Source organism: Schistosoma mansoni, assembly GCF_000237925.1.
Source record: "Schistosoma mansoni, WGS project CABG00000000 data, supercontig 0246, strain Puerto Rico, whole genome shotgun sequence".
In the NCBI taxonomy this organism is placed as follows: domain Eukaryota; kingdom Metazoa; phylum Platyhelminthes; class Trematoda; order Strigeidida; family Schistosomatidae; genus Schistosoma; species Schistosoma mansoni.
Window position 1 is genome coordinate 97,137 of NW_017386109.1, and position 20,669 is coordinate 117,805.

General features: G+C 35.8%; 1 protein-coding gene across 1 annotated transcript; it reads right to left on the reverse strand.

Annotated features, from left to right (window-relative positions):
- Positions 1–921: 921 nt before the first annotated feature.
- Smp_138640 (chromatin regulatory protein sir2, putative) lies at positions 922–18,681 on the reverse strand (the record flags this gene model as incomplete). Its single annotated transcript, XM_018792586.1, has 7 exons — positions 922–1,329; positions 3,361–3,822; positions 6,085–6,237; positions 6,430–6,531; positions 9,219–9,366; positions 10,860–11,257; positions 18,435–18,681. 7 exons carry the CDS (start codon positions 18,679–18,681, stop codon positions 983–985), a joined length of 1,857 nt encoding a protein of 618 aa, XP_018644198.1. The 3' UTR covers positions 922–982.
- Between the last annotated feature and the right edge of the window lie 1,988 nt (positions 18,682–20,669).

Below are 20,669 nucleotides of genomic sequence, written 5' to 3' on the forward strand. Positions count from 1 at the left end.
AACCCAGTACCTTCGCTTCAAACGTCATCGCGTTATCCACTCAGCTACTGAGTCCTAATAGCCACTTGCTTGTGCAATGGGGTGAAGTTTAAATTCACTTAGTATTGTTTGTTTGGATCTTCCCATCGATGTTTTAGGACTGCAACTGGTCAGTCTCTAATTGGCATATGTATCCATATACATCCAGTTGACAAGTCCCAAATAGGACGAAACACGCGTCATGGATTCCACTGCTAGCCACTATCCATCATTGCTTACTTCACGATTAGTTTTACGTCGACAACATGTACATAAATCACTAAATCATGACACATTATTCTATAAAATTTAATGAAGAAATATTTATCTCTTAAAAACATCTTAATATATAATAATTAATTGTAAAATAACCGAGAAAATGAATTGATAGTCTACAACAAATGCATAGAAAAACATGTTCAAAATTCATCATGAATAAATTAATAATAAGTGGGAAAGAAGAAAGAGAAGAATATTTAAAGTAAAATAAGTGAGAAACATACATTGAAATGTGTGTGTGTGAGAGAGAGTAAACACTGATAATAATAATTATGATAATAATCTTTGTTTTGTTTTTTACAGAATTCATATTAACAATGTGTGAATTAATTTGACTAATTGAAAAGTGATCATAATCAGGTGATCACGAAATGTTCCATGGGAAAAAAAAGAAGGATATACATATATATATATATCGGTAAAGAATAAACATAAATACACACATAAAAGAATTTGTGTGTGCATATGTATATGGATTTATATTCTTATTTACACGGACATTTATGGATATAAGCAACAATGGGATGAGCCGAAAAAGAACAAAAACAGTTAACAAGCTTTTTGTTATTGTCTTTGTTTTATTTAGATCCTTTTTAGTTGTTTTCTTTCTCACTTCTTTTCTACTCCTTTATTGAATGATTTCCATGTCTTCCACTTTACTTTTATGTTTTGTAATTATTTTTTTTTACATAGAACGAGGTTGTTTTAACGATGATTGTTTATTCAAAGACAGATTCTCATTGGAATTATGCCGTTTTAAAGATTTACGTGAATCAGATGAATGAATACTGGACTCTTCTTTTTCAGTTATATCAATGGAAACAGATTCATCTTTAAGTGAATCTCTTAACTGATCTAAGTCATCATTATGACCGGAAGTAGATGATGCTGACGATGATGATGACGCATTCGACGTAATAGAGATATCTGAGGCATTACATGAGATCGTTACTTCACCGGGTTTACTCTCTAAATATATTTCAGCGCCAGGAAAAACATACTGATTTGGATAAATACGAGTAAATGTCCCAGCTGAAAAATTTAAAAAATATGTAATATTAACTAATTGAAACAGTGAGAATCGATATTATTATATTTGGAGATAGAATACATTACAGATTGACACCTCAATTAGGGTACTATTGGATCCAAATTTAGTGGCCTAAAGGTAACACATTCAATGTGGAATTCGAAACTCATAGATCCGACCAGTGCCAAATCACTAACTGCAAATTTACGTACTCGGCTTTGAGCTGCATATTATGTCTGAGAGGTAGTGACATTACCCAGCTGCTCAAGTCGAAATATATGGAGAGGGACTCGGAAATGTGGCCCATTAGTTGGAAGTCAACGCTTTAATTATTAAGCCATCATTATCCAAGGCACCACCTACTAAATGATATCAATTTGTGATTAACACCACCAACAAATTAAGTTAACATCCACAAAACCTTAAAACATTAAGACTTTGATATTAATCATAATAAGCAAACTTTGTTAATAGATGAGTGTTATACAAGGACTCATTAATGTTGATATATGTTACATCCCAAACATTGCTTGTTTAATAATCACGACCCGATAGCCGGGTGAATGGAGATGTTCACGAATTCGAATTAAAAAGATAAGGTTCACTTGTTGACAGAAAGAGCAACATTTATAACATACATCGTAACTTAATTACTACCCCTATCCCTACCATCAAATAAAAAGGACAAGAACGATTCAAAGCAACTTGAAAATGTGATGTGTATTTAGGAACACCGCATAAAAATTAGCAGGAAATAACCACAGGTAAGTTATTGATCGCTCATTAGTGGAAAAATACTGTAAAGTATCAAAAGGAGAAATTTATGTAATGAAAATCCTATTTCCACGAAAAAAAATAGTATGGCTTTCGTTCATGAAAAAAACGACTGTTTTTTCATCTTTAGAATAGGAATCGCGTATTTTTAGCATATAACTGGCTCCCATTATGATAAATTTGAGTCATTAGAATTTCAGGAGTTGAATTTATTTACGAAAAAATCGTACTACAGTACAAAAACGGCTCTGAGACTGGTTTCATACCTAGCCATGGATGTAATCATCAAATCTTTGTTCTTCGGCGGGCTTTACAACACATACTAACATTCAACTGTAACTAGAAGTTGATTTCATCAACTCAGAAGCATTGTGAGTGTTTGTTATTGGGAGGTGTACCAAAAAAGTGTACACACCTTCTATAGACTCTTGACTTGAACACCTGATCGAATTACATCTTACAGCAAACTGTCATCGGAATCAACAACTTCACAAATCGCTAGACAGGGTTGTCCACTATCTTTACTTTTTCAATTAACTTCATCATAATAGATGTCACAATTTTATTCTATTGTTACATTACTTATTTTAGAACCATATTCTATATGTTTAGTATTTCTTATTATCATTATTACTGCTCATTACTCTGATCTATTGGCTATTCACTTAGTTGTGACCACCCATACTTGCTCCAGGCTAAATGACTGACTTGAACCCACAGCTCTGTAATTGGAATTCAAATATCCAAAATACTAAACCATCAACTTCTGATTTTCAGGGAATCGGATAACTGATACCAGTTTTTACTAAATGGATCACAAACAAACACAATTACACCCCAGTGTAAGTCGAGATCACTGCTTTTTTGCTTCACAAAATAACTTTATATGATGATTTAACAATAACTAGCAATGAGAAAATAGAACTACCAATGGTAAAATGGACCATCTATGTCATTTAACTTAAAAGAAAAGGTACATCTATTGACTATTCAGATAAAGAGTGCATTTTATATCAAAAAAATGTAATTAGTCCATTCTTTACAAGCATAGTTTAAATATTAATATCTTATTTAATATACTATGGATACTATGTAATTGAATTTGTATACGACAACAATGAAATTATTACAACAAATAATAAAAGATATAAAAATATGCCGGTTAGAAAATATATTTAAAAACCGTAATGCTGATTTTTCAACATATAGTTAGAAAACATTTTTGTAATAGTTATATATTAAAATGATAAACTACTAACGTGGTAAACTTGACGCTACCTCCCAAACACACTCTCCATCTTCCTCATCTTCACTAACTTCAATTACTGCATCATTTGAAGAATTCTTATTCATCAACTCTGAAGAATTATCAGATGAAGAAACAACAGTAGAGGTGTAAGTCTTTTCATTAACTTCTGAATTATCATTTCTTTGAGATTCGTCGTTCACTAATTCCGAAGACACTGTGTCCTGAACAATGAGATGAGATACATTTGGAGATTTTTCATCAGCTTTTAGTGGTTCGGTTGTATTTTTTAGCGAATTTAAAGGAATTTCAGTAAGGGGTGTATAGTCTGATAATCCGGAAACTTCCCAACCCAATCGATGACATAATTCGCTAACAATGACATCACAATCTCCAAGCAGTTCAACATCAAAATCATGATTAGATAAAGGTTCTCTGTTAATAAGTATTTGTGGAACTTGTCTAGGAACAGCATCTATGTTGAAAAAAAAGAGATAAAATGGGTTTGAGGTAGAGGGTAAGGTAAATTCCGAAACATTAAGAAGTGCTAGAAAAAGTTAGTACGAAACTAATCTTGCAGGTTTTTAAAGTAACATGAAGCAACTAATTTGTGCATCTTCTTCTGTACTTGTCTTTAAACTAAATTCAAGCTAGTGAATAGTCAAGATAGGCACAGCACTACACTATTCATTGGTCCCATGTTTCAGAGTTAATACTTTTGAGGTGTCGAATTCAAATTGCAAAATCTGATAATAATCAAGTCGAAAATGGGTGGCACAGCTAATAGTGCTGAAGGAAGTTACAAGAAATTGTGAAGGTATGATCTAATCAATGGCTTAGGTGGATCAACTGTCAGTCAGGCTCAGGACTACACACCCTACATAGTTTATAATAGGCAGTCATAATAGTTAACCCATAAACACAATAGTTGTAGATTATAGTCCACTAAGTAGAAGTAACATTAAGCTATTGTGTTTACAAAGCTACTACAATTGTGTCAAGAAAAATATAATAATATAATGTAAATGATCTTGCAAAAAATATGAAATAGATTTTTATACGACAACGCGTAAAGTCACAGAGAAGTATAACCACTAAGTTTCGAATGGCAGCAGTAATTTTCAATCAGATCACTTGTACATCACTTTACATAGATCATATAGAAAGCAGTGTACGGATAAATTATATTGATCTATTTCCGGGGCCAAATAAATCCATATCATGCAATTAGTTCCCTTTATGAATTTGAATAAAGACAGAACAAATATTCATGCAGAATAATATGAATTCATTATATATCGTGGTTTCTCATCAGTTGCTTACAACCAAATATGCATTAGAATTTTAGCATTAAGATAATAAATAGTGTGGAACAATTGACATAAGTGAATGTAAAGGATTGGAATGACAAAAGGTTATATACATATATATATATATATGCAAGAAAAGGTCAGAGGTTATTAGGTATTAGAATCAAAGAAGCATAAAGGGTGGGTGGTGTAATAGTTGAGTGGAGTTCAAAGGCAGATAAGATAAAATGTGTGATAATTTTAGAGGTAATGAAGGAGTCATGGAATTAAAAACAAATAGGATGAGTTACGTAATAATTGAATAGAATTTGGAGAGTTCATATAATTTAAGAGAGACAAGCGAGTGGAAATGTGTGAGAGAAAGGGTGGTGGTCAATTGTTCCACACTATTTATTACCCCAATGCTAAAATTCTAATACATATTTGGTTGTAAGCAGCTGATGAGAAACCACGATATATAATGAATACAATGAATTAATATTATTCTGCATCAATATTTGTTCTGTCTTTATTTAAATCCATATCCAGTCTTTGTAACAGACATAACAGTGGCTATGGAAAATAAATTAATAATGTCAATATTAACAGAGGAGCTCCAATCCATTTTGAAGTGGCAAAAGTAGCTGTTCGAAGCATCTCAGACGATAGTAATGGAGAGATTGGAGAAGTTCGCTTCAACAGTGTCCAGTCCAATTCAGTCGTACGGCCTAGGGTTACTGTCAGCTAAATTAATGGCCAGTAACAATGTCAATTCACATTTAGACCCAAATCCAGCACGCGATGAAATCTCAAATGCCATGCAAGATATTGCTAACCATGATGATGAAATCATCGGATGCTCAGATCCATTGGTGTACTATTCAAAGGTATTTATCAATTTAATAGTCATATTATCAGTCATAAATGTTGTATTACTTTTCATTCATATAATCATGTTGGCGATAAAATATCTTATAAATTCATATTAAATTATAATCATCCAGTTTTAACGTTCAGGTATGTCATCAGATGATGGGCAGAGCTACACGATGCTGACCACTGGAGTCAACATACTCCCTGAAGGTTACACATTCTTCAAGAGAAGGAGAGTGATGTGCACCTATTCTAACGGTTTCAATCTAACTTATTTTCAGGAGAGGAAGACGATATGACAAAATCGGAAAGAGAAGTCATCCAGTGTAAGAGTTGATAAATATGATAAAATACGTATTCCTATAATAAGTTACTGATTAATTGATGTTAAATACTATCTAGTCAAATTGAACAAACATGATCGTCAATCTGACCGTACATAAATCATATAAAAAGTGATGTAAATGGTGTATTTCATTTGGATTTATTTCCGAAGTCAAGTAAATCTATTTCAGTAGTCTTTATGACAGAAACAACAATTAGTTTTATGGCAAAAACAAAACAATAATACTTACTAGGAATATGAGAGACAGGTCGAACTTTTAACGATGACCCAATAACTAAAACTAGATCCGTTTGTTTTATATCATTGGAAAGAGAGTCATGAAATTCATTTGATAAACCTTCACCGAAAAACACGATATCCGGTTTTAATACACCATATGAAGCTAGTCTACGTCGAGATTTATTAGTTCGTTTCGATTTAACTTTTGGAGATGTATCAACTGACATATTATTATTACTATTATTATTATTAGGATTTTCTTCTACAGTAGACAAATCGGATGAATGATTTGTAGATTCAGAATCATTCATTTCATCTGGTAATAATGATGATGGATCGACTTTTGATGGCCAACAATTTGTACAACGTGGTATAGACTGAGTAAAAATAGCCTCTTTGATAAAATCAGATGAAACTTTAAGTTTACAGTTTGTACAAGTGGCTGATGCAAATGAACCTAATAATGTGATAAATCAATAATATTTTAGTTAATAATGAGAAACTATTTTTATTAACAAAAAAGAAAACATTCTCATTTTAAAAATGGCAAACAATAACAAATAGATGTGATAAATATGAAAGTTATGTATTTCTGTCTGGTTAAAACAAAAAAATATGTTCATTCCTTTCTAATGGTGATCAAGGTGTGACAAATGAAAAACGACATCAATACGTTTCTAAGCTTTTTCTGATTGATTGATTGATAGATAGATAGATAGATAAATCAATAAATAAATAATTGGGGAGTATTGGAAAATATATGTACAATTAAACATTTCAAATAGAAATACCTATAACAACTGTTATTTTTACTTTCATCTTACATTGGATTAACGTCCGTAATTCTATGAAGATCATCAAAGATTATTTATAAATATATATGCTTGATGCCTGCTTCAGTTTGGGCACCTGGGCAGTATCACAGCCCTCACACAAATCAAATCAGATTTGTGTGGCGCATATATATCTGGTACCCCCTTGTACCAATATTTATGTGTTTAAATAAATAAATAAATGCTTGATGAATAAAGGTTATTGCAGAAACTAATAGTTTTATGAACTAATTCTGATTAGATTTGAGCACGACAGTGAGCTGGAAAAATCGAATTTAGCAGAACAAAAGACATTAATATTGAGCGTAACTGATTGAAATTAGAGCCTTGTTCTACTCAAAGAAAAAGAAGTACAGAAAAACCAGCTTCACGTTGTACAAACATACTGGGGTCATGCATGAGACCTAATATTCACAATAAGTAACAATGGGGAATATAAACCAATGAAAAAAATCCCAGTATTAAAAGCTAAGATAGTGTGAAAAATATGTTGGAGATCAAGGTACCCACTCAGATTGCATATATCCAGAAAAAGATTGGTCAAAATTTAGTTCTCAATATCAGAAATAGCAAAACCCAAACCATTAGGAATAATAGACTTTGAAGATCAGTTTGACGAGATTTTGATCGAAACTCAAACATTGAGCAGAATGTTGACCCAGGTCATTTTGTCGCAACTGATTTTACGAACAATTTAACGAAATTAACACAACAGGTTTGAATAAGTTGTCAGTCTTTCGGCTGATTACTGCATTCGATGAATTAAGAAATTCAGGCTGATCGCTTATTTTTTGAACATTTTGAATGACAGGAAAAAACATAAAATAGTACAACAATCACAATGGCACCTGATATATAAAAGCTGATCTTGGTTTTCATCGGCCGAGAAAGATGAAATGTAGTCCCAATGACCTTGAATTAACAACTATGAAATAAACAGACATGTAAATTAAGTGTAGCAAATGATTGATTGTAAACCCTCTACCTTTCCAGATTAATTCTGTCTGTATATATTTACTAATTGTATAGCAATTCTTTAAGTTCTAGAGATGATCAAATTGGATGCTTTTGGTCTCAGCTTACGCTTCTACCGACTTTACTATAGCTACTTAGAACTGACAGGTGGATATCATGTTCCTCAGGCTAATACCTCTGAATTTCGCGAAAAATTTATTTTAGATATTTGCTTTCTCAAGTTCAACTGTCTGAAATGTATTCCAAACAAATACACTGAGATTATTATTTAATAGGATATTTTTAAGATAACCAACTATTTTTTTTAATTACGAGTTAAGCATTAAAAGTGACCAAATATAGATTGGTGCAGTAAACCAATTACGTAGATCAGGGGTTTTGTGGAGATTTTAGTAATTTTATAGTTGGATTCATGAGTCAATTGAAGCTAGACTACCATGGAAAATCTGGGAGCACTGGACGGCCGTTTCGTCCTATTGTGGGACTCCTCAGCAGTTCTCATCCACGATCCCGCCTCACGAGATTCGAACCCGAGGCCTATCAGTCTCGTGCGCGAGCACTTAACCTCTAGACCACTGAGCCGGCATCCGACGGTGTTAATGTCTAACTTCAACCGATTCACGAAATTGAACAACCGTTGACCAATGTCTTCGGTGAGTTACTATCTCAAAACAGACCCTGTTGAACTCCACTGGTCACTGCTTCTCACTAGAACTCCAGGAAATACCTCTTGAAGCCAGTCACTAGTGAGCATATGATTATTATCAGAAGGGGTTTTGCGGAGATTTTAGTAATTTTTTTGTAGTTGACTTCATGAATACCTATAATATTGATCTCCGCTAAAAATGGAATAAAGACAGAGTTGAAAGCAGTAAACTAAAATAAAAGTATCGAATGTTCAAACCAGTGGTGAGTCAGAATAAGAACAAGTCTAGTATTGGTTTTATTTTGAGACGGGTTTTACATGAAATTGCCTAAAATGACTCAGTTTACCAGTGCTCCACTCCTCTTTGATTCAACCAACCCATTCTTTTAATAATTAATACTTACGAAAACTCATCTAGAATCTCTAAAAAGTTCAATACTGTTCTAACTTCGATAATTGAAACGTATATTGTAAAAGTAATTGGTTCCGTAATAAATTCACAGACAAAATTGTCCCACGTCTCTTTTAATACTATGTCCGAACTTTATAAAAATAATGAAGACCAAAAAGTCTGAGTTGTTTGAGACCGTTCACCGCATTGTGTTTGAACATATAAATGAAGACAAAGAAATATTATACAGTAAAAATATTATAGTAAACATGAAACCTAACAAGTAATCCCTTACACACCATGGCACTGAATAAGTCGAGTAATTCCAGCAGCCTGCTCCAAAGTATCGATATTCTGTGTGTAGTTACGCAATAATTTGTCTTTGGACTCTAATAAAGCAATCATCCGGTGAGTAATCGAAGGTGAAAACTGACCAGGGAAGAGCTCCTAAAGTTTTTCAACGGTAGAGACAGAGAAATAAAATGAACATAATCAACATAACCATTTTTTATATAAGCATCCTAAATTATGTAGCAAAAAATTGTCCAGTATTGCAATATTTGCAACAGTCCTGTACCATAAAAATGGTAAGTTACAAATTCCTTAACCGTTACAAACCAATGAACTAAATCCCTACGTGAACAAGCGTAATTTTCAAAATGTCAGTTTACGTTGTTTCTTAAAAAACCGGCCCAAAATGTTGAATAATTGTCTGTCGTTCTGTCTCTCAGGACACAACGATATAGTCAATGTATTTGAGTTCCAGAAGTGTAATTTCCTGCCTTATTTAGACTGTGATATTGGCAACATAATATTTATTTGCTTTAAGTGGTACATATTAACCACTCCTATTTAGTCCAGGCTAATCAACATATTAGATCAGTTAATCAAACAAACATATCATTCATAAGACCTAAGTTGTTTATTTGATAATGATGTATGGTGAAAATAGCATAACAAAGTAAACAAATGTAAAACAATATGGTGTATATCTCCCACTTGATATGACAAGTATGATTTACAAATCAAACAACACTTCTAATAGTCGGCATTATCTGGAAACATTATGTACTTGTTATTAGTTGACAGCTTGAAAAAAAATCAAACAAGTATATTTAGTCAAGAGGCTTCGAATAATGCACAATTTCTCTATCTTTGATGTTGGAGATTTAAATTGACAATTTATGACGCAGTGAAAAAGAAATGGTTGTAAAATTCAACGAAAGTTACGAATGCTAATTTATCTACTATTCTCAACTCTATGAGAAGAAACCAGCGAAACCATAATCCATGGACAAACCAATGAGATTAAAGATAGCAAGTCTTGGATTTTGGAGCAAAATTCAATCATTTATATGATTAAATAGCATTTTGCCATCATAACTTATTTTAGTTCGTGATGAAAACCCTAACTCTAATTACTAACCCTATTTTCTTACTCTGAACATTAATCCTATTTCCTAACATTGATGCATAACCCTCTTTTGACCCTAGTAAGTGGCTCAATTTTCTCAGGATTACTTTAGCATCGCTCGAAGATCGTCCATAAATTATAGTCTCATCAGGAAACCTTGTGAAAGACAAAATATCTTAAAAATATTCAGGTGATTTAGAAGAAATGACAAATATTGCAAGACTACCTGAAGGTATTCGTTCATTACATTTTAGTAGTTCACCAAAGTAAACAAAATTTGTAACATTTGGCTAACCTTGACTGAAAGATACAAGTGATAATTGAATTACATTGTTTAAATGTTATCATTTAAACAATTATAATCCATTTAGATGAATTAATAAATATTTGTAAAATGATCCTCACCATGGAGGTAGAGTATTACAGCTTTTTAATATCTATTTCAATTTTAATCAGTAGATTTTTATCACACTAATTATCAATGTTACTTGTAGTAAAATAGGATTTCTATAAAAATAAACCATACCTTAGCGAATTTAAAGAAAGGAATAGGATTTCGCTTGAAATATGACATGTCAAACATTGCCTGTGGACTTGATAGATCCGGATAATCCCGAGATAGGCGAGCATAAATACCATCACGAGAACGAAAATCAGGAATTCCACATGACACTGAAATACCAGCACCAGTGATTACGAGGATTGATGTACAAGTAGACAGAAGTGATAGAACCTTTTCTAAACTGTTTATACGGCGCAGTCTACGTCGTGGAGCAGGTTCGGCCAAAAGTGTCAATAATAAGCTTAATAATTGGTTAGGATCAGATGGTAAAGAGTTTTCATCCATCCCGAAAACACGAACCAACAATAGCCGTGGATCATTAAAGCCAGCTTGTATGAGCCTGTTCAGTCGCTTGAAGGGACCTGATGCGATTTAGATAATAGGAACAATTAGTACGTACACTACATCCAATTAGAAAAAATGAAAAGTTTAGATAAAACATCATGATGAATCTACTACAGAAATATTGGACATGATAATCATGGACAGAACCTATGCGAGATAAAAACATTAAATTAAAAGTATAAGTAGTTGAAACGGTTATTCGGTTGAAGCTGTAGCAGAGAAAGAATAACGAAGTAAAAATGTGCGATTAGAACAAGAAAAACGTAGACGTGTGATAAATGAATTTAGAATAATGGATGTCACCTATCAGAACAGCTAAAATAATCAAGCTCTTTCACTTGATAGCTAGGTGTTCCTAGAGCATTGCATGAAACAGCTAGTCCTGAATCAGCAGTTACACGAAAATATATTGGTATAGATTTTGACTATACACTTGAACACCATTTATAACATTAGTAATCTAGTTTATTAATAAATGGATATTTTGTTACACACGTACATTAGTGGGATTAGTGTGAAGACAGAAAAGTGAGAGTTGACCGTAAAACAACACTTTAACACTCAGCAAAAAATATTGAGACTTCTTAAAATCAGTCGTTTCTGAACGCAAGTATGCAGCGTAAATAACAAATGAAGTGTAATCGCTAGAAGTTTGATCTGTGATATGTTTTACTCTACGTAGGACCCATCATACACAGGAATCTGGTGTTTCCAAAGACCTGAATACAGCACCTAGAAAAAACTCACTTTATCTGAGAAGAAGATTGGTAACCAGGCAGAAGTGGGGTGCTTTTACTTCTAACTGTATTGATAGACATCAACAGGTTCATATTCCATATAAGAAAATCTTTATGGTGTCGTAAGTCACCTTCCCGTTGAACCTATCCTAAGCCTATTAAAGGTTTTAACTAATACGTCTACGAATACTGATCGAAGCACATCAGTCAGTCAGCCAGCTACCACGTAGGACCAGGCACATATATGCATCGGTCCAAGTTGCCATACCTCATTAGCACAAGATCAACACCGAATTCATAGTAGTTACTTCAATGGGAGTAATATATAAAAGAAAGATTGTATATAAGGATATAGTATAGGAAGAAAGAAAGATATAAGGAAATTTTAATCTCATAGTTTAATGGAAGACAAAGAGTGTATAGACCCACACCATTGTGATCGATTCTGAGCCATATCACCCAGAGTTTCCAATCATTGAGTACGAGATAGTCACGCGGACCCCAACCAAGTAGTCTGAATCTACTAACATGGCTCAGACCATAAGTTAGTGATTTAATGGACTTATGCCATGCTTTGGTTTGGCCGCCACAAACTTTCTTCCAACCATCCCCGACGTTAGTTAGCAACGCGCGTCATGGTAATCGGTGTTCAGGCATACGCAACAGGTGGTCCAAACATTTCAGTAGATGAGGATTCACAATCATTTCCTAATACCCTGTGTCTAACCTCACTATTACTTACCTGGTGATCCCAGCAGATGCGAGCAATAATTCTAAGGCATCTGTGGTCAAACACTAGTAACTTACGAGTATGTTCTACTCTTAATGACCACGTTTCGTAGTCGTAGAGTAGAACAGAAAGGAACAACGGCGCAGTATACTCGTTTTTTAATTGATAGACGGATATCTAGGCTCCGTCATAAGTGACATAACTTGGCAAAAGCCATACGAGCTTTCTGAATCAGATCACAGATTCCGTCAGGCACCAACCCATTAAAGCTGATCAGACTCCCAAGATAAGTAAAGTTGTCGATTCGTTCAACTACGTCACACACTCTGCATTTTATCAGCGTCTTCATCAAACAGGACTATATCATCTGCGTATTCTAAATCAACAAGTGGACCTCCTGGAAAGAGATCAATTTCTGGAAACTCAGTCGACGAGTAAGTTATTTCCAATAGTACGTTGATGTGTGGGCGAGAACGACAATGATTGGTTGTCTTGATGAGTTAGACATGTAGATAGTGTGACAGGTGTTATATATTCCCCTATCCTGACTGTTATTGATTGACTGTTCCTTGTTGTTGGATTGTGTCGGATTTTGGTGTGGAAATATATTGACGTTATAGTCAGGCTAATCTCGTGTTCTTGATCTGAGTTGTGTTGAAGTCCTGTAGAGTAGACACTGGGTGGGAATCTAGTGCAGATATTCGTCTAAGGTAAATTAACGTCCCACATACGTGTAAAAAGTGAAAGGACTATTATAACAAGAAACCCTAGCGTTATAACTAGTAACCTACCTTTATAACATAGGTCTATGGTGAAATTGAACAAAAAAATGGAGATTGTGGACAGCCTTGACGGACACCACTTGAGGGTGAGAAAGTGGATGACAGTTCGCCATAGGCTCTGACTCGACTAGTAGTATTCGAATAAAGGGCCTTCACAAGGCCTATGTACTTCTAAGGTACACCTTTCAATGACAGACACTGCTACAAAACCTCTCAGTCTACAGAGTCAAATGATGATTTCAAGTCAAGAAAAACTATCATTGTCGGACACCGATAAGCATGCCTGAGTTCTAAAATCTAACAAATGGTGAATATGTGGTCGATTCAGCCACGACCAGGTCTGAAGCCAACCTGGTTTTCTCGTGTTTACAGTCTTAGTTAGGCGCCTGATAATTATTGAGGCTAGTATTTTAGATGCTATGTTAGCCAAACTAATCCGTCTACGGTTATCATAGGATGATTTTGACCCCTTCTTATATATTGGGACAATCAGTGATTGTGACCAGTCAGATAGGATTACGTCCAACTCCTAGATTTTAGCTAAAAAATTAGCAAACTTAATCGCTAAGACTGGACCACCATACTTAAAGACCTCTGGAGCCAATCTATCTGGACCAGCAGCTCTTCCTCGTTTCAGACTAGCTATAGCTTTTTGAACTTCAATTAGAGTCGGGGAACCCACTTCAATGTTCCATTCAAACTGTCTGGGAATGATGGGTAACTTTAGAGTAGCTGAAGGCCAGCTGAACTGCTCCTTGAAGTGTTCCGCCCATCCTTCTAGACGTCTGGGCTGAGAGCAGATAAGAGTTTCGTCTTTTTCCGAGATTGTCTCACACTTGACTCCTTAATTCCTGTTTTTTATTAATCTTAAAAGCTGTCTGGTGTTACCTACAGCCACTGCCCTTTCCATCTCTTTTGCCTTCGTTGCCCACCACTGCTAACGATCGTTCCGTAGACTTTTGGTTAACCTAGATCTGATTTGTTTTGGCTTGCCATCGTGTTCAGAGCTTGGTGGGATGAGTTGACGAGAATCTATCAGTGCAATAGACTTAGGAGAAATCCATTGGTTTTTTTGTAACCCTTTGGTTCAAATCACTAATAGATGTCGCTGCTGTTTTCACAGCTGTTCGTATATCTTCCCAAGCAACATCTGGGTCAACGTCGTTTACAGAACTGTCTAAGTGTGAACTCAGTTGTTACTGGAACTTACTTTCGGCTTTCTCGTCCTCCAGTTCAATCCTAATGGGTCTTCTTAGTGTGATGAGATTGATGCACGTATAATGAAAGCCAGAGCGGCTTATGCCAATCTGGGCCATCTTTGGCACCTTCGTGATGTTAGTCTGGCTGTAAAAGGTCGGATCTACAACGCGTCGGTGAGAGCAGTTTTGCTCTATGCTTGTGAAACCTGGCCTCTCCGAGTTGAAGATGTTAGACGTCTCTCTGTGTTCGATCATCGTTGTCTCCGAAGGATTGCTGACATTCAGTGGCAACACCATGTTAGTAATGCAGAGGTTCGGCATCGTGTGTTCGGGCTCCGAGACGATAATTCAATTGGTGTCACCATCTTGAAACACCGACTTCGGTGGCTTGGACATGTTTTACGAATGTCGTCCCAGAGAATTCCACGTCGTGCATTATTTGCCGACTCTGGGACTGGTTGGAAAAAGCGGAGAGGAGGTCAGTGTATGACATGGTGTCGTGGTATGAAAGAAAGCTGCAAAGGGCTAGCTTTTGTTGGTCCTTCACGACTCCCTGGCTGGGGTCCGAGAGATGGTGCAACACAGTGGCTAGAGACGTTATCAGATATGGCTCAGAATAGAAACCAGTGGCGATCCTGCTGTAACCTTCTTCTACTTTCTTCATAAAGAGTGGCTATAACTTTCCTAACTGAGAGAGCTCTTCTGGTTGTACATTTCAGTTCCCCCCATCATTACTTTTCTCCTTTTCTTCTTTTCCTTCTTTTATATATACACATCTTCTTCCTTCTCCTCCTATTCTCATTATTTTGTGTGGCGCATATGTATCCGGTGCCCTTTGTACCAATATATATGTGATTAAATAAATAAATTCTTAGTGTAGTTTTCCTGCGTCCAGTGAGGCGCAAGCAAATGCGTGCTCGTATTAGAGCATGATCAGATTCTAAACATGTATTCCAGTACTAGCGACAGTCTTCTGTCGAGCCTCTCCAACGATGACTGACAGCAATATGGTCTGTTTGAGTCCACCGTTGGTTTGGTGCAGGTGGTCGCCATTTTAGGTGATGTCTCTCCTTATGTTTAAAATTAGTGTTTGCTAAAAATAAACGATTGTCTGAGCATAGTTGCAACAGACGATCACCATTATCTGTTCGGTGAGCCGGGATACTAAAATACCCACTTAAACGTCTTTCTGTTTGGTTTAAGCTACATACCTGGGCATTAAAGTCACCTGCAACGAGTACTATGTCTGAGCGTTTAGCTTTGTGAAGAAGTTCGGGGAGCTCTCTGTCAAAGTCATCTTTCACTTCATCCAGGCTGCAGTCAGTGGGAGTGTAGACAGAAACGACGAGTTTTTACGGAGCCATTTAGTCGAACAGCATATAGGCGACTGTTAACGGGGATCCACTCTAATAGTGTTTGTTCTGATCTCGTAATAAGTACTATACCTACACCTGCCAGACCACGAAAATCAGCTATCGGGTCGCCAGATAAACGGAGGGTGTACCCCTTGGTATCCCCGTTTTGAAGAGGTGAGGTCAAGTGAATGACCACACTAGGATTCTGTATGCGTGTTTCGGAGACACAGCATACATCAACGGTACGAGACTATAAGGTTTTAGCCAAGGAGGCTTGCTGGCCAACTTGACATAGGGTGAGTACGTTGAAGGCTCCAATGTGTAGTTTGGAGCGAGGTTTCAGTAGACCTGGGACAGTGTTTCGTGCACTAGATTCGTTTGTCATGGTGACACTTAAGGAGGAAGTATGGAGTTGATAGTCGATGTAGGAGGAATAATAGGAATTGAAGCGGGAAATCTATTATGAATCCAGTGGTCTTGAGTACTGTTAGAGGTATGAGAATGGTTATCACTTCCCGGTTTCCCACACCCCCGGAAAGGGTTCTTGTGGAAGTACCTGAAAAGGAAATTGGATTAGAAGTGGTCTTAGTGACATGAGAGCGTGACCGCGGTACCCAAGGGAAAACTGCTAGTGGTCGGTCACACAAGACCTTTATATGAGTAATTTTCGTGTTAGCTTCGTACTTGTTGAGACCTTACTGCCGGAGACGGAAGTGTGTTTTTAGGGTCGACCTTTTCTAACCCCACCCTTCCTTGTGGGAAGGCAGCATCACTGTTATGCTGGTTATCCGAAGGAAGCACCTTGCTGTCGTCACACCCCTGTACAGTCAACACTACAACTTAGCCTTCGGACCTTGGGTTTGCTGCTTTTAGCCTTGCCGCTTTTCAACCGACCTGCCTGGCATGGTAGAACCTTGAGGAACGATTGTTCCAGCCAGTATAGATCGACTGGTTCATCACAATAGGCAAGCCCGACCACCACCTTAAGGTATCAGTAACGGGCGGGCGATGCACATCTTATTGTCACCAAAAACTAATACTAGCCACAGAACCATCTGTTCTGTTTGGGTTCTTGTGCAGCCTCTACGCCATATGACATACAGGTTACATATCTCAAACTAGAAGATAACGGCAGTTTAGAGACTGTCATTTCAACAAATTTTTCACATATCTTACGATAAAACGTTTCTGTAGAATTCGAAATTCTCAGTAAGAACTGTTGTACTTTTAAGGGTAGAGTTCCAAACGAAGTTATGAGAGCAGGATAAAGAACAGGACCTTACGTGATGAAGATCATTTAAAGCTACTCTGTTACCACAAGTGAAAATCATCTACCGAGTAACATCTATTTTTGATCGGCTCTTGAACTAGTGATACTGCATGGCTGACTAAACTGAAGTAGGTTGAATGGGACTTGAACCTGTGATCTTTTGGGTTGGAAGCTATGTGCTCAAACCAATAGTAAAAATGTCCCAAGAGATTAAATGGTTCAATACTAAAGTGTATGATTACGATAACCAACTATTGTAATATCCATTCGGTTGTTGATTATTCAGGAGGGAAAAATTTAAGGAAATGGTGTTAACTCAAGTAACTAGAATATTATTACACTGAAAAAGTTAAGATATGAGACGATGGTTTTTGTTGTTGTTAACTATCTTTTAGGTAGTATCATAGAAATGGTTTTTTATTTAAATTTTTATAAAGTGTATTTGGCATAAATACTCCTAACAAAATAGTTTTAACTGTCTCAGACTAAAAAAAGACAAACTGTAGGTGCATAACCATTTCTAATTTCATGAACAGATTAGAGAATCAAGAAATCTTAAGAAATAAATTGGTTCTTTGATGAAAAACTAGAAATAGAAGATATAGGATATAGGACTAGTCCATAAAACTATTGAATATTTTTCTCAGCCCTGCGTGGAAGTACAGACGTTCTGAACGAAGAAAAAGGTAGTTGAAGGCCATAGATACATAGATCAAACTTGGTCAGAATGGAGCAAATATACTATCCCTTCCTTCTTTAGATCATGAAAAATTCATTACTAGTTCGTTAAGTTCCCCTCTTCATTTATATTTTCCTTTGATTTAATGTTTTTTGAACTTTGTTGATCCTCTTTTTAAGCTGTCGGGAACAGTGGTGACGTGAACTTACATACTTTCCTATGTTTGTAACATTTATGGTTTGTTAAATAATCTAATTACTCTTCAATTGCCATTACATACTCCAGATAATTAATATGAAGTAACTGAACGAAGTGTACTACTGTTAGTGATAAAGAGCATAGAAGAAATTTAAACTGGTCTTCACTAAGGTTTGTATAAAAACCACTTCAATGATTAGTGTTTAGATGTCATGAATGAAATATTAGCGTTTCATAGACATACCATGAATATCACGCCACTTCTCTTCACCTTGCAAATCTTCAACATTTAAGATCTCACAATCGCTTTCGGCAGACTCGTCATTATTAGTGTTATTATCATCATCATCTTCAATAGATATAACACTGCTTGAAAGTTTTTCATTTGAAATATTGTCATGAGAATTCTGCGAATCATTTTCATCATCTGAACTAAGGACAACTATTTCTGAATTGTCTATGCTGATTGACGGCTCTTTTTTAGTGTCCATTGGATAAAGCTGAAAAAATGTAGAGAAGTTTTTCAGTCAAACTTCGAAAAAACAACAAACGAAACTTCTGTAATTGTACGATAAAATGGTACAACAATGTAATATATGCCAGATTAATTATTAGTCCTGATATTAACAGCTGAAATTTTTACTTTCAATACAAAAATTTTGACTTGGATTTTTAACACCGGTAGACAGGCAAAAAATATAGGATATACTACAGATCAGTTACACCCCAGATTGCAGAACACAAAATACCAAGAAGAACTCGACAGGCGTAAAAGCAAAATTTAAATTATTAAGACCAACAGTGGTGGGGATGATGAAAAATAAGAGGTAGCTTGAAGAATCAATGGAGTCAAAGAATAAGAAATATGAAGCAACGCCATTCAAAGCTAAAAAGCGGAACGAAAAATGAACACAGCTTCATCACTTCAACCGTAAATAACAACTATCTCGCAAATCCGTACTTGGAAGATTGAACTTTCCAATACGATTTAGCTTATTATTTAATAACTTCACATACCAGAGTCCTTCTGATGCAACCACTTGGTCTTGTTTTAACATACTTCTATGTTAGACAGTGTATTGTTGTAGTTATTGGCAACTATGTGTGTGATGTGTCCTGAATACCATACAGACCAACTTACCACCTTTACTTCATACTCTGAGATGGAAATCGTAGTTCAAACGACGTGTTTGGATCCCATGTACAAACGGAAGACACGTCTCGCTAGCCATAAATCAAAAGTGTTACTCCTCAACTTTACTTAAAAGCACTTGATCAATGAAGTGAACATCCGTAACTTGCCAAGAGGATTTTGTGATGATTCAATAGGGTCATTTTACGCTACTGTAAATGTGGGTTTATACGTGAGTTTGGAAGTAGAATTTGCACTCGCCAATAGGATCGCAGTAGAAAGTCATTTACCAACTACACAAATAAACGATAGCACTATAAATCCGTCAAGACTTGGCACAAATATTCATCAGCCTACTTTGACACATCACACTATCACAGAGGAACGAAACCAACAAAATGCATGGGAGATGAATCGAATAGTACTGTCAATGATTATGGAAAGAATAAAACATGATTTCTGAGAAGGAATGAAACAGAGGAACGTAACGTGTGGTGTTGAAATTTGAAACTGATAGGAAGAAGAGAAAGAATGAATAGATTTTCACCGATACGAACAAATTTTAGCCACGTCAACTGACGTCTCCAACCAGGAGGTTCTCAATCAATGGTCTCATGGACTAATGTTATGTCCTAATTTTACTGCCGCTAGCTTTCTTGTAATCTAGTTAGATACCGAAATGCCTAAGGGCCTCGAATCTAATGATGCTTGGGGATACATAATACACCTCTCAGCCAATGATTTACAACCTCATCAAACAATTAACCATATTGCATGGTACGTCTAACCTCATGACAGCTCACTCGGTTGTTCTACAATACGCAACCAGTGCTTCGAAGATACGTATAGTCAGAAACTGGCAGCCTACACATTTGCTTTCACAGACTATGTCCCATAAACATAGAGCAATACATAGAGGACGAGTGTGCAACATACTCACCCCCTGGTTGACAGACATAACTAATTCCCAAGCGACACAAGTTGGTAAGAACAAAGAAAAGTTATTGAACCTGTCTCAAGACTTTGTTTGCTATCAACTTATCGAGGTTTATACTCAACAGGAAAAGTGAGGGAGTTAACGTGCACAACAGTTTTGCTGCCTATGGTCAGTCTAGATGCTGATGAAGATCAGTTTTGAATTTAAGTATTACAGTGATAAACACACCCTAAACATCCTTACATTGTTACTCAAAAGATTCCAAGGCTACATTCTGTCACCATCTTCATTAAACAGGACTGTAACCCGGGAAAGTAGTAGGTAGGTCTCAGAAAGTAGACAGGAAAAGTGTGTATATATAATAGAGTTAAGTGAAAATATAGGACAAATATCCTTACAGAATGACACCT